We start from the raw sequence: 13,748 nt of genomic DNA, 5'->3' as shown, positions 1-13,748 counted from the left end.
CGACAACTAATATGAAACGGATGGAGTACAGTCTAATTTTACTAAATTCTATTTTCATCAATGTGTGTTTTTTGTTTATATAGTGGTTGAGGGAAACTATGCATAAAGACAGAAAAAGACAGGACAGTAAAATAAAACTAGAATAAAACTTGTCTCAATTATTTAAGTGAACGTGATCCTCGTGTCGGTCTCTCTAGAATAACCACTTGGTCCAAACCACTGAGATCTGAACATTTTGTTAATCTCCAAATCTTTTCAACTCACTAAGGATGCTCAGGTTATCTTTATTTCTCTTTGCACTATGCTTTTTAACAACGTCTTCCTATGCGAGATCCTTCGTCACCACAAAACCTAGGCCGGTTGATTCGTTTCTTCCTAAACCAAAGCTAGAGGTAACAACAAATCATGAATCATTTGTAAGATTCTTCTTGATCCAAGAATCAAGGAAGCAACCTAACTAATGCTCGATTGATTCATTTTCTTGTTCATTTCTGGATCAAATTTTCAGAATGCGGGTGTGTGTTCTTACACGGTGATCATTAAGACAAGCTGTTCCTCGGTGTCTTACACCAGAGATAAGATCAGTATTGCCTTTGGTGATGTGTACGGCAACGAGGTAAACTGTTTTCTTTTTCTTTCTTTTTCATTGTTCCTTAACCTCCAAACAAAGTTTCTGTAATGCTATCTTAAGATGCAAACAAACTGGCTTGGGTTTAACCAATCACAGATTATCAGATAAAACAGCTAATTTGAGAAAATTAGATCTAAAAAGTTTATATTTTCTTGGTCAACGATTATTTTTTTCTCATGTGACGTCAGGAACGTAAAAATTAAGCGTAGGGTTTTGTTTATTTATTTATCTTTTTCATGTTTTCAAACAATACAGAAATGAAATAAAAGTATAGTATACTTTAAGTATTAACTCGCATTTTGATAGTTACAATATACCTTTTCTTTTAGATATCCTTTTTTTTGCCTTAGGTATACGTGAAGAGACTAGACGATCCACACTCAAGGGCATTTGAAAGGTGTTCTTCCGATACATACAGGATAACAGGACCGTGTATGCGTGACGTATGTTATCTCTACCTACTCAGACAAGGATACGACGGCTGGAAACCAGAGAACGTCAAGATCTATGGCTCATACATCAGATCAGTCACTTTCTACTATAACCTCTTCTTGCCTAACTCCGTTTGGTACGGCTTCAACGTCTGCAACGGCATTGTCAATGCTAATGACAAGTCTTCTCAACCCATCATTGCCTCCACTGCGTCTATGTAATATGGTTGATTTATCTGTTGAATTACTATTTTTTTATAGCGGAAACTGGAGAGAAGCAATGTGTTTTGAGTGTATTTGTGAGAAAACATGTATGTTAAATAGCGTTTTAAGTCAATAAATGCCATGTGGTTACATTGAGGAGTCTCGAGTTCGAAATCACAAGGACTCAACAAACTGAGTAACTTGAAGCTCAAGTTGTTGCGTCAACACACACTTCATTAACCATTCACTGCTGAATGTCCAAACCCTCTTCTTTGCTGCCCTTAAAGCCTCAGCTGTGTCTTCTTCGCACCCAATGTATATCGTTTTTGTTGCATCATTTACCTTATCAACCCCTCTGATCACCTGAAAGAGTTCCAAAAGGTGGATTAGAATGTGGAAGCTTCTTGTGAAAGCAGACACTTAGAGAGAACTTACATTTCCACCAGCAGATTTTATGATAGCAGATGAAGTTTCAACAGGCAACTGAACGTGAGGTCCAACGCATACGTCGTATCCTTTAAGCAACGAGTTTGGTCTAGCTTTTGCTCTAAGAACTGTGCTTTTCAGATCGGTTTCATACTTCAACTGGTAGTCTTCATCGTGCAGTATGTGTGAGGTTTCATCTAATGCAACAAATAGTGTCATCAGCAGAAGAGTTCAGACAATAATATATATTAATAATACACCAGAGAGAGAGTTCATCTTACTAGCAAATCTGCTTTGTCGGAAGCTTTCTTTTAACCAGCTTGGTGACACGATCCAAGCCCTGCAACCATTCTTATGATAAACACATAGTTTGGTAACAGTCAAACATGATGCTAGTAAGTTTAGAGACTAAACCCAGAGCAAAGAGCAGTGCAGAAGTTAAGCGTTTTTCTGACTTTTCCAGTGACAATATGTGTGCTCATGTTGCCGTCCATGGTCACATCCCCACCTAGTTTTCTTATTACCTGTTGTAATAAGAAACCAGAAGACAACATAAGGTGAATAGAAAAACACATCTGAGTCAACTATATTTTTTATCTAAATACCTCTGTTAACCAAGCTCGTTTGTTTTCATCTCCAATGTCCATCAACAAGATTCTGTAGTTCTCACCATTGTTTCTTTTGCAGATTGTGGGCAGATGGTTCTTGGTTGAATCCACTTGGAAGGAAGAACTGTCTTTCGATTGCTTGGAGCTGGTAGCAAGATCCTCTTTAGCTATCTTAGTGTCATTATTGCGGTTTGCCCTGATTCTTTTGGATTGTAGAGAAGACAGTGAAGCTTCCTCCCAAGATCTCTTCAAGCTAGGTGTGAAATCACTGTCAGCTGTGGTAGCTTGATCAGAGATCACTTTCTGCTGTTCCTTTTCTGTGGTGGTTGAGTCTATTGGACTTCTGATAGTAGAGAGACCTGTATATGGAACATTGTAAAAGAAACTTAAGAGTCTTCTCAATAAGTGTAAACAAAAATAGTTAAAAGTAACTTACAGTCAACATAAACGCTTTCACCAAAGCTCTCTCCAAGTTTAACTGAATCTCCAGCCACAGGATTAACAGAAGGTTCCTTTTTGAGATGTGAAAGCATGAGAGTAGAACCGCCGGGGAAACACAAGGCTTTTCGAATGTTAGACTTAATGTGTAACCTCTTTGCTTTTCCCTTCTGGTCTACCTCAGCTAATGTTGTAAACCCCTGAAAAGGTACATAAAGAGTTAACTTAGTTCTAATCCAGTAAAAAAATGAAGCAAAAAATAAAAATGAAGAGAAGACTCCAAGAACAGTAAACATAATGACCTGCTTAACCCAGAAGCCTTCAGATTCTTTGTCCGCCCAACAGTATATAATCCGAATGCCAACACTATGAAGCCTCTTCATTAGTTCTTCATAGACAAGTTTACCAAAACCCTGTAAATGTATTAATAAAAAAGCAAGCTATCTTTAGTACAACCAGTTGCAATAAAAAAGAAGCTAAACACTTGAAAGCAAGTATGCAATATCTTATACATGATAGACATTTTACTATTTAACACAAAGATCTTTGGTAAAGAATTTAACAATAAAAGCTGTTACTATCTAAAATAAGTAAGAGCAAAAACGAACCTTTTTCTGGTGTGTAGATGTTACAGCAGCAAGTGGTATCTCAGCATACTGTGTATCAGCAGGGACTATTTGATAGGTGATTGCAGCTAATATCTACCAAAAAAATCACATACCAATAATAATCAAATGTTACAGTTGCAGACAAACTAAGAGCAAACTATTTGATATCTATGTTATAGCCTTCTTTCACATAGATATCAAAGATTCATCCAAGGCCTAGGCTGCTTATGATCAAAACTCAGAGCTTATTTACCTCATCTGAGACACCGTTGAGTGTCGACTTCAGAACCAATGAACAATACTTGCTGCAAGAAATCACAATATTACAGAAGCAATTAAAAGTAACAGATGAAACATTGGTCTCAAAAAATTTAAAGAAGTGATTTTTATTAAAATCGTCTATAGCCTCTAAAACCTCATGACCAGTTAAAAGTTCTTCCTAAGAGAGAGTGTCAAGCAGAGAATATATACCCTTTGGAGACGCATCTATCAAGGAATGTAGATTGCTTCCGAGTGTTTGAAGCGTAGTTCATGTCGGGTAGCTCTTCGCTATACAACTTGAGCACTTGCTGAATCGAGCAAAACAACGAGTGGTTATGAGCAAAAAGATCAAAACTTTCAAGTGGGTTTGGTGAGAGTAGACTAACATCGAGATGGGTTTTGGTGAAATCATCTTCGTCTCGAGGGTTGAGAAGAAGAAACATGTGTTGTTTCGGATAAGAAACGATTGTCTCCTTCTCTGCACAATCAATTAGAGAGAGATCAGTCAAAAACACCCGAAGATTTTCATTCTATTTGACCGGAGAAATCAGTAAAGATTCGAGCTTTCTCACCGATACGGTGGAGAGAGGACTGCATCGGCGGCGGTGGTGCTCGCTTTGGCGCCATTTTTGATAATTTTTTTTTAGTAGAAAATAAATATTAATGGAAATGAAAAGTCGAAGCTATTAAATATGTTTACCCAAGGCCCATCTTCTAAAAGGCCCAAAAGGAGAGTTCATTTGTTTTTTTCTTCTTCGGTAACTTTTTTACTAATTCCGGTTTAAATTCGGTACATGTTCTTCTGATCTGGTTTGTGGGTTCTAATAACCCACCTGGAAGATTGAGTTTGCTGTTTGAAGATGAGGTTTTTTCTAGTATGAATTGATGATGATGATGATGAGAGACATTGATATGATTCAAATGAGATAAGAAGTTAATAAACTTGGAGACAGTGTTTGAAGGCAGTTCAACATGCAGACACCGGACGTTATGTACACTTAGGACAGGCTGGGTTAGAATCGTGGTTTGGTATGAATACAACGGGGCATAATTATTTAAGTTCAGTGTTGATAACACTAACACTATAATATAGAACGTATTCAATATCAGGAATACTGTGCATTGAGAGAATAAATGAGATGTTAATATTATAATGAAGATTTTTTTTTTGACAACAAACAGTTATTCTATTATAACAAGACTATTAAATATGGTTATTATGTATATTTAATCATGGAAAATCATCTTTTAGCACAAAGAAGAAACAGCCAACGAAATTGGTATAATTGTTTTTTAGTTTAATTTAAAACAAACAGAGAGATAATATCTGGAAAGGGCAGAAACCTCGTGAAAGTTGTTGTAATACTTAACATATAACTATAGGTGGTTGGTTACATGGGTATTATTAACGATTAGGATAAAAACGCGTGTTACTTAAAACACTCTCCTCCTCGTTTCCATCTCCTTCACTTTCTCTAACGCCTCCTATAACTACTCTTACTTTTGTGGATCTTAGGGGTGTGCACTGTGCTTCATCATCTCCTCTTCCTTTCGTCTACATTTGTTTCTTGACTTACACGTTTATCAGAAACCTAACAATGAGCCAACCTCCCGTCGGTGTTCCTCCTCCTCAAGGTTCTCTCTCGCCTATATTCCATCATTATATTTCTTTTAGATCTGATCATCATCTCCGTGCTTAACTTTTGATGATCTGATAATCAGGTTATCCGCCCGAGGGATATTCGAAAGATGCTTATCCACCGCAAGGATATCCTCCTCAGGGCTATCCGCCGCAAGGCTACCCTCCGCAGCAAGGATATCCGCCGCAAGGCTACCCTCCACAAGGCTATCCACCGCAGCAAGGCTATCCACCGCAGCAGGGCTATCCTCCGCAAGGTTATCCTCCTCCTTATGCGCCTCAATATCCTCCGCCACCACCGCAGCAGCACCAGCCACAAAAGTCCGGTCCTGGGTGTCTAGAAGGATGGTATGTCCAAAAATACACTCGATCTAATCATCTACGTAGACTGGATATTTTTACTGTTTGATTATTTAACGTTCAGATTCGTAGGAAAAAAAACTCTAATGTTGGTTACACCTAGAATATTCCTATGTATAGCTTGAATCCTAATTAAAGAGAGTGAAAATGAATCCATATTGCGTATGTTTAGGATGAACATGCTTGATATCTTGTGAATTTGCATCAACCATTTAAATGTTACTGGTTACTACATTGCATGTTTAGTTGTGTTACTGGTTTTTGAAAGTGTTAAGAATAATTGGAACTAGTACTTGATACTTATAGCAGTGTTGTTAACAAATATTTTTGATTTTTGCAGTCTTGCTGCTCTGTGTTGTTGCTGTCTCTTGGATGCTTGCTTCTGATTGGAGTATGTGCTCTCAGAGCTGTTGATTTGTTTGCAAGAAAACTGTTTAGCAACACAAGAACCTTAAGTAATTTATGGGATATAAAATGATGGATTGCTGATACTATAATCTCTTGTCTATTCGCTTTCTTTCGTTTCTGTTTTTGTCTCCTTGAGTTCATAAATTATGTTTCTATCCACGTTCTAGCTCAGGTTTGGATTTGAGACTAATGGGAATGTAAATTGGTTGGTATGAATACACTACTATTCCTTTGCCTCAGTCTATTGCTTTCTCTATATATGTGTTCATAATTCGTATCATCATATATCATTGATTCTTCTTCATCATATATGTATAATATTATTGCAAAAAGTAGTTTCGTTTTCAAGTGGCCATGTTCTCTGCAAACCAATCCACATGGGCCACATGGGTTGGTTCTTCCATTAGTGTTGTTAGGTAACTGTTGTAATCTGGGAGAGAACAAAACACTCTTCAACATATCAATGCTACTGATGAAACTAGTAGCAACTAGCCAAGGCATGAAATATAAAGTATCATAACTCATTACAAATAATGTGTGGTAATATTCCATTACAAGTATTAAAATAAAAATAGCAAGATTTTATTCAGTCAAAACTAAAAAAGAAAAGAAAAGAAGAGAAAGCCTAACTGGTAGAGTCACAATACTCAAGAAACGTAGTAGCAGCATCAGATGATCCACGTCGTTTTGTCTCGCCGTTGACATAACGAACCAAACCACTTTGGTTATTTTCTCCAACAACGATCGCCATCTCTTTCTTGAATCCGTATGAAGACACTGATTGAACACAAGGTTTGTGGACCTTGTCAGCGGTTTCTACACGATTTGGCTTCGGATAATAGAAATCTGTTGGGAAAAATTGAACTGAAGAAGACCGGACATCGTTTTTCTTTTGCAATCAAATCGAAAACTCAAAATACTTTGTGGTTAGAGATAGTTGTCGTGTGTTTACGTATCTGCTTTATATATAGGAATAATCAGTTGGGAATAATGGAAATAAGGAGAGGTTTAGGAACATTGGTTCTTGGGCTCTACGAGTTTTACTTGAAGAACAAGTCTATATTGGTTAGGGTCTGAAAAGTCTTTGTTCTGCCTTTGCCGTTTTGACTTTAAAACTCGTCTAGAAGTAACTAGAAGAATATGGCAGGGTATATTCTAAACTACTAGAGCAATTATTTCCATATTACTATTTGTTTATTAATGGATAGTTCCCATATCAGTCCAGTTGCATGTTACAAGTTTCCGTATCGCGCTTTGGATCATGGATATGATACTTGTACTCACTCCTATGGGCTATAACACATATATTAAAAAGCCGCCCATTATGGTTTAACTAAATACTACCATTTAAAGCCCATGCTATGGTGAAACGACACATCTAAGCTCTGACTCGGACCAGGATAATGTGTGCTCATTTGGCTCTATTCCGGGATTATGTACGTGATGCTAAGTTAGCGATTCCTGAAATATGAGATCTGAAGATGACGCTGAGGTTGGGGTTTGTTGTTTGTTGTGTATTGAGCAAGAATTAAGCAAGAAGACAGTAGAGAACAAAATGTATTGAGGCAAATATCGTTTAGGATTTTTTATTATTGTGTGAAATAAATAATTTTATAAATTTTTAAACTTATATTTATAGCAGCCTCAAAATTCAATTTCATTTTTCTTTTAAAAATACATATTTATCTAGAATTTAACAGGTGCTGAGTTTTTAGTTGTGCATGGATATTTAAGACACACAAACTCAGCAACATGGTTGGTGGTGAAAGTGTTTTTATGACCATTAATGCTGTGTTCTGTCTTAGTGTTTTGGTCTTTTGGGGCATTATCATTTGTGATTGCATCCGTTACGTAACGGTAATAAGACTGCTCTTAGTTACATATAGATTTGTAAAAGTTTCTTCAGGTACTGAGAAGGCAACAACATAAACACTATCGATATTGCCACGTATTCATTCTAGAATGATTACTGCAATCTTAAAATAATATTTTTGAATGTCAATAGATAAAGTTTAACTATTCGGTTTTATCAACTTATGTCATCAATTCTACACAAATTATTTTATAAGACCAGAGTCGGCCGTACCAAGTAATGCGTCTTACGTTCTGTGAAGAAATTCTATTTTTATTATGTAGCCGGAAATATTGAATATGTCTTGCTAATGATATTTGACACTTTCTGGTTCATAAATCCTCAAACAAAGAAAACACAAGCAAACAACGTGTTTAACCACGCCGATGTTTACTTTAGCACTAAAAGTATGTTATACAAAGTCATCAAATAGTATTTGTTATTGTTTTAAAGCCTATCTCATGCAAATGCACGAAAAGTATTGAGTTCAAATTGACAATAAAAATGACAATAACCTTTTTTTTTACCGATTTTCTTTCACGTGGTATGGAAAAAAGATTCTGAACCAATCTTAACGCTATTTGCCTAAAGTAAATAAACTCATTAAAAATAAATCAAAAGGGAAACTAATAATCGCTATAAAGTGAAAACATTTTCGTAATTCCCAACCAATCGATAAGTACAAAAAATAAAAATTAGGTAAATGACTCATGACTAGACGACCACTCTGGGCCTGCATGTGTCTCTGACGATGTCAGACCATATATATAAACCGAATCCAGACACAAACAAAGTCCTATGTAATGAGACAAGTACGTAGTTGTTTCTTTTTTTTTTTTTTTTTTTTTGTCATCTGAGTTTTATTAAGTGGAACAAAACCCAAGAGACTAAGCCCAACAACTATACAAAAGTCCAAACAGTAAACGGGCCAACGAAACAAAGAGAAAAGCCCAAACAGACAGGCCAACCAAAGAAAACAGCTATGGGCCGTAAGTCCATAGAGTAAACCGTCGAGGAAAGAGGGACACGTCACCCACCGCGTGTACGTTCGCCCGGCGATGCATGCACACGTGTCAAGATGAAGGTCCGCTGTCGTCCACCGGAAGCAAGGAGGCGGCGCATCAGAACTCCGCCGCTAGCGGAGATCATCGATGAAACAGTTGCTACAAGAGCTAGCTTCAAAGAAACCCAATCGCCAACCGGATCTACGCTTCAGAAAAATACAATCATCTACAATCGATTTATCCATCGCCGGCTTTCCAACTAAGGGAAAGAACAATCCGACTAGGAAAAAAAGAGAGACGATTGAATGGTGATAGCCAGAAGAAGAGTAGATCGACGTAAACGGGAAAAAACCCGGAGTAAGCCGCCGTCACATGAAAGAATATGCGACGCGGAGACAAAAGCCGGCCGATCTTCGCCGGAGGAAAAGGCGAGAACGCCGGAGACAGAGTCCGGTCGGATGAAACCGAAACCGGAACCAAAAAGTAGATCTCTCTCACTCTCAAACGATCTTTACCTCTCTGAAAGATAGAAATTTGATAAGAGAAGAAAAATTGTCGAGAGAAAACTCTCTCTCTAGGAGAGGAGAGAGAACCCCCATTCAACGGTTGTTTCTTAACTTACTCTTTAACCCCTAGTATTAGATTAAAAACAGTAGATAGATAGATACGTTTGTGTTTTTCTCCCAGTAGATACGTTGCATGTGTACGTTACAGCATCTCCAACTCCATTATAGTTTTTACTCTAAAATAGAGTTTAGAGTAAAGAATACTCCAATATTATTCTATTTTTCACTCTATAATAGAGTAAAAAATAGGTTTATTCCAAATATAGAGTAATTTGTTTTTTTTTTATTCATCACTCTATTTTCTACTCTAAAATAGATTGAACCATCGGAGATGGTCTTATACAAGAATAAATAAAACTTGAATTGGTTAGTCATCGTAATAATAAATGAAAATCTAGAAATAAGGAAACTTTAAATTAAAAAGGAAGAAAATAGAGGAATGAATGAATGAATATGATATGATAGTGTTTTAGGGTATTTAAGTATCAAAATCATCGAACAACTCTCTCCACGAAGCTTCGTGGAAGCTGCCATGGCTTCTCTCTTTCTCTCCCCATTTAATACCTTCCTTCCTCGCTCTTTCCTCTCACACCAACAAGATACTCAACAACAACATATCCTCCTTTTATCTTCTTCTCCGACATGAAGCTCGCCGCTAGCCTCAAGCGTGTGTTCCGCTCCAAGTCCAAAGGTTCTGTCTCAAGATCCGAACCTTCTTCCTTCAGCTCCGCCGCTTCTTCCTCCTCCTCCGACGGTGGCTCATACGGTAAACTCAAGCCAGGCCCCGCCGCTACACCCGTCAGTGTTCTTCCGCAAAGCTCCGGTGATTTCTACTCCGAGCTGGTCGAAGCGTTTAAGCTGATAGACCGAGACGACGACGGTGTGGTTTCAAGAAAAGATCTAGCGGCGCTTCTTAGCAGGCTCAGCCCTGAACCGCCGAGTCCTGAAGAGGTGAGTATGATGCTCAGAGAAGTAGATGCTGATGGTTGTATCAGCCTCGAAGAGCTAGCTAGCCGCGTGGCTGGAACCTCCTCCGGTGAAGGGTGTATAGAGACGGAGGAGATGAGGGAGGTGTTTGAGTTTTTCGACGCGGACCGCGACGGGAGAATCTCGGCGGAGGAGTTGCATAGAGTTTTTGGAGTTATCGGAGACGAGCGGTGCACGTTAGAGGACTGTGTGCGTATGATAGCGACTGTTGATAGGAACGGTGATGGTTTTGTTCGGTTCGATGACTTTCGCCGTATGATGGAGCTTCAGGCTCCAGCGACGAATGATCATCATTGAGTCATGTTGTATGAATGTATGATTGAAATGATAATGACATCGTGCCATGCTCTCTCTCTCTCTCTTTTTCTTTTTGCCTTTTATTTACACAATATTTTATGTAACTGTAATTTCTATTTTGCGGTGGGTTTTAATTTCGTGACGGAAAGCAAGTTAACCGTCGGTTTCTCCAAAATAATTATACTCATGCACATGTGTCACTCTCTGGTTGATTAAAACTTTAAAAGAGTTTACTCATCATATTTTGAAGGGGAAGAAGTTGAATAAAAGTATAATTCAATAAAAAAATATTATATAAAAAAATATTGATAATCTCTTATTTACCAAAAACCTATTGAATTTAAGATAATGTTAAAATTGTACGACCCTTATTCTTACTTTTTCATCCTAGTTAACCAGTTCACACTTTTCTATCAGCAAACTGAATTAAAAACCTAAAATAATTAGGATATCTCAAAACCACAAAAAATAAAAATGCAATGGTTGTATCAAAGCATAGCATTATGTGCTAACTTATCCATTTTAAAAACTTTGTGTGCGAGATAGTGCGATATCAAAGGATTACAAAACAACCTATCCGTTATTGTATTGGTTGTGACAGAATTCAAACTAGCAAATACTAAAATTAACATTTAAAGTCTTAACAATCTCAACAACATTAGTTTAATTCAATGTTAAGAGGTTGTAAAACCGTTTATTACTTGTGTTTGACTGTGTTTGCTATGCATCCAGCCATCTTATATTTACGATTTAGTTTAATGCATTAACGGTTGCTTTCAAAATACCTAAAAACTCGGTTTCTGGTAAGACTATTTCAAATGGTTCATCATATTTTTTATTTTAAAATATAGTAATAGAATTGTGATATTTTTAATGATACTTTACTTTAAAGTGGAAAATACCGTGATGAATAAATTTTTTTTTCTTCTATATAGAATAAACTCATTTTTTATTCTATCACAAAATGAGTGTTACAAAAAAAATCTATTATAAAATAAAAATAAAGTATCATTAAAACATTTTTATTCTAAATCAATACTATTAAAACAGCAACATGACCAATTGATAAAAAGTTATGTCCAATTTATTATTTTCTTATGCACATATATAAAAATTAAACCATATAGTTTATAACTGCTTACCTTTATTCCTATATTCTAGGATCCATAACTACCATGTTTACAAGAGTGTACAAATAAACAATTGATATACGTTTGATTCAAATCTGCATAATAACTACATCACTTTTTTTTTAAACATCTACACATTTATAACCACAAATAACACTTTACTTATACATTATACATTAGTTAATCCAGTGAATTAATATCTACCTTTATTCTTACTATTATGACTACTAATATTTAAAATATAAGTTTATGCTTTATATTTACTAAATCTGCCCTTTTAATAAAATAGATAATATATTAGTATAATATTATTTACCATTGAAATAGTTAATATAAAAAGTATTTTTTTATTTACCAAATATAATTAGAATTTTATTTCATTTTCATGAAATGCAAATTATTTGACCAATTTATCAAGAAAATTAGGATTTCGCCTTTAAATTTAAAAATTATAATTATCATGAAATTAATTTAAGTTTAAATTAAAAAAAATAAAATATCATTAGATTTATCTAGGTTTTTTCGGGTTGGGCTTTTAACCGGATTTTATGGATTTTTTAAATAGAAATTTTATAATTTAATCCAAAATCTGAGCTGGATTATATGCAGATCACTCGATTTACCATTTTTATCGTCGATTCAGATCAAATATGAAAATATCGCGAAAAGATCTAAAATTATATTATAAATTAAATTTAGCAAAATTTAGATAAATACAATAAATTAATATTTTGAGTATATAGGTCGGATTGAATCGGATTCAAGACTCATACTTACGGGTAGATTCAACATTGGTTTTCCGAGTATGAATATTATATATTATATTAATAATTCAAAATGCTAAAAATGCAAAATATCATGATTTTCTTAAAACCTAATTACATATTTCGTCATCAAAATTATTTCTGTTAAAATGTCAAAAATATTATAATCTGCACAATTATAATACTTTCTTTGTAACATTTAAATGTAAATGATAATAAAAAATATAAAATTATATCAAATAAATTTGATTTGTTTTGGAAATAAATCCGCACTTTGAAAGTACACGGGCATACGGGCATATGATTACAAAGAAACGGACATACATGCATATGATTAACCGAGTGTATGTCGGGTCAATTTTTTAAATTGCTATTATTTTATAAAATAGTCTTTAATTAAGATTTATACACAAATATGATTATAAAGAAAAACACAAATATGATTTCAAAAAAAATATAAATATAAAATTAAATTAAAAATATATATATATATATATATATACCCGCCCTTTTGAGGGCGGGTCAGAATCTAGTCTATTCTATTAAAATGGAATCATTTTTGAGAAATCTACTTAAACAAGTTACTGCACCCTTTCATTTAACTAATAGTATATTTGGTCTATATATTATTTCTCCTACTATTACCATATATTACTCAACGTTAGTTAAAAGGCTTTTAGTCCTTATAATGTCGCATATTTTGATAAAGGTATATATAAAATCGTACGTACCAGCAGTATAAATAAACAGACCTATATATGGTATGTTTCTAATAGGACATGTGAGATAAAAAAACGTACCATGTATATATGACAATGTCATAGTTTATATTAAAACCCATTTTACACCCATATTAATAAACCTGCAATTAAAAACTTAGATTTTAATTTTCAACAATAATTTAAATATTAACTATGTATAGAAAAAAAATATAGCTTTATAATAACTACAGATTAAATCTCTTTTATATATTTGCTTTTATATTTTTAAATTTTGATAGTTAATATATATATATATATATAATTATGAGCAACAATCTTTCCAATACCAACATATATATTTACACTTCATAATTCCTATACTATTAAACAAACAAACATCATTTTTAATAACATTTCAACCAAATTTCAAAAA

General features: G+C 34.8%; 4 protein-coding genes across 5 annotated transcripts; 3 read left to right on the top strand and 1 right to left on the bottom strand.

Annotated features, from left to right (window-relative positions):
• The first annotated feature begins 141 nt into the window (after window positions 1-141).
• On the top strand, window positions 142-1,423 carry LOC103866558 (embryo-specific protein ATS3A). The gene is made up of 3 exons (XM_009144496.3): window positions 142-392; window positions 509-616; window positions 982-1,423. The coding sequence occupies exons 1-3, from the start codon at window positions 270-272 to the stop codon at window positions 1,282-1,284; spliced, it is 534 nt and encodes a 177-aa protein (XP_009142744.1). The 5' UTR covers window positions 142-269; the 3' UTR covers window positions 1,285-1,423.
• Window positions 1,375-4,249, bottom strand: LOC103866559 (mediator of DNA damage checkpoint protein 1). Of its 2 annotated transcripts, XM_009144497.3 has the most exons (12): window positions 4,180-4,249; window positions 3,994-4,085; window positions 3,818-3,915; window positions 3,600-3,651; window positions 3,347-3,439; window positions 3,041-3,151; window positions 2,737-2,938; window positions 2,298-2,659; window positions 2,107-2,216; window positions 1,974-2,032; window positions 1,702-1,889; window positions 1,375-1,629 (listed from the first exon to the last, which is right to left on the bottom strand). In XM_009144497.3, the coding sequence occupies exons 1-12, from the start codon at window positions 4,232-4,234 to the stop codon at window positions 1,441-1,443; spliced, it is 1,611 nt and encodes a 536-aa protein (XP_009142745.1). In that variant the 5' UTR covers window positions 4,235-4,249; the 3' UTR covers window positions 1,375-1,440. The 2 variants fall into 2 exon arrangements, with proteins under 2 accessions (XP_009142745.1, XP_033148416.1); XM_033292525.1 differs by having other exon boundaries at window positions 3,818-4,085.
• Window positions 4,250-4,992: 743 nt separating this feature from the next.
• On the top strand, window positions 4,993-6,267 carry LOC103866556 (cysteine-rich and transmembrane domain-containing protein WIH2). Its single transcript, XM_009144494.3, has 3 exons — window positions 4,993-5,242; window positions 5,330-5,594; window positions 5,947-6,267. The coding sequence occupies exons 1-3, from the start codon at window positions 5,206-5,208 to the stop codon at window positions 5,990-5,992; spliced, it is 348 nt and encodes a 115-aa protein (XP_009142742.1). The 5' UTR covers window positions 4,993-5,205; the 3' UTR covers window positions 5,993-6,267.
• Window positions 6,268-9,886: 3,619 nt separating this feature from the next.
• Window positions 9,887-10,913, top strand: LOC103866555 (probable calcium-binding protein CML35). Its single transcript, XM_009144493.3, has one exon. The coding sequence runs from the start codon at window positions 10,079-10,081 to the stop codon at window positions 10,718-10,720; it is 642 nt and encodes a 213-aa protein (XP_009142741.1). The 5' UTR covers window positions 9,887-10,078; the 3' UTR covers window positions 10,721-10,913.
• The last annotated feature ends 2,835 nt before the right edge of the window (window positions 10,914-13,748 follow it).

Source organism: Brassica rapa, chromosome A05 (assembly GCF_000309985.2).
Source record: "Brassica rapa cultivar Chiifu-401-42 chromosome A05, CAAS_Brap_v3.01, whole genome shotgun sequence".
In the NCBI taxonomy this organism is placed as follows: Eukaryota; Viridiplantae; Streptophyta; class Magnoliopsida; order Brassicales; family Brassicaceae; genus Brassica; species Brassica rapa.
This window is presented reverse-complemented; position numbering and strand designations above follow the sequence as displayed.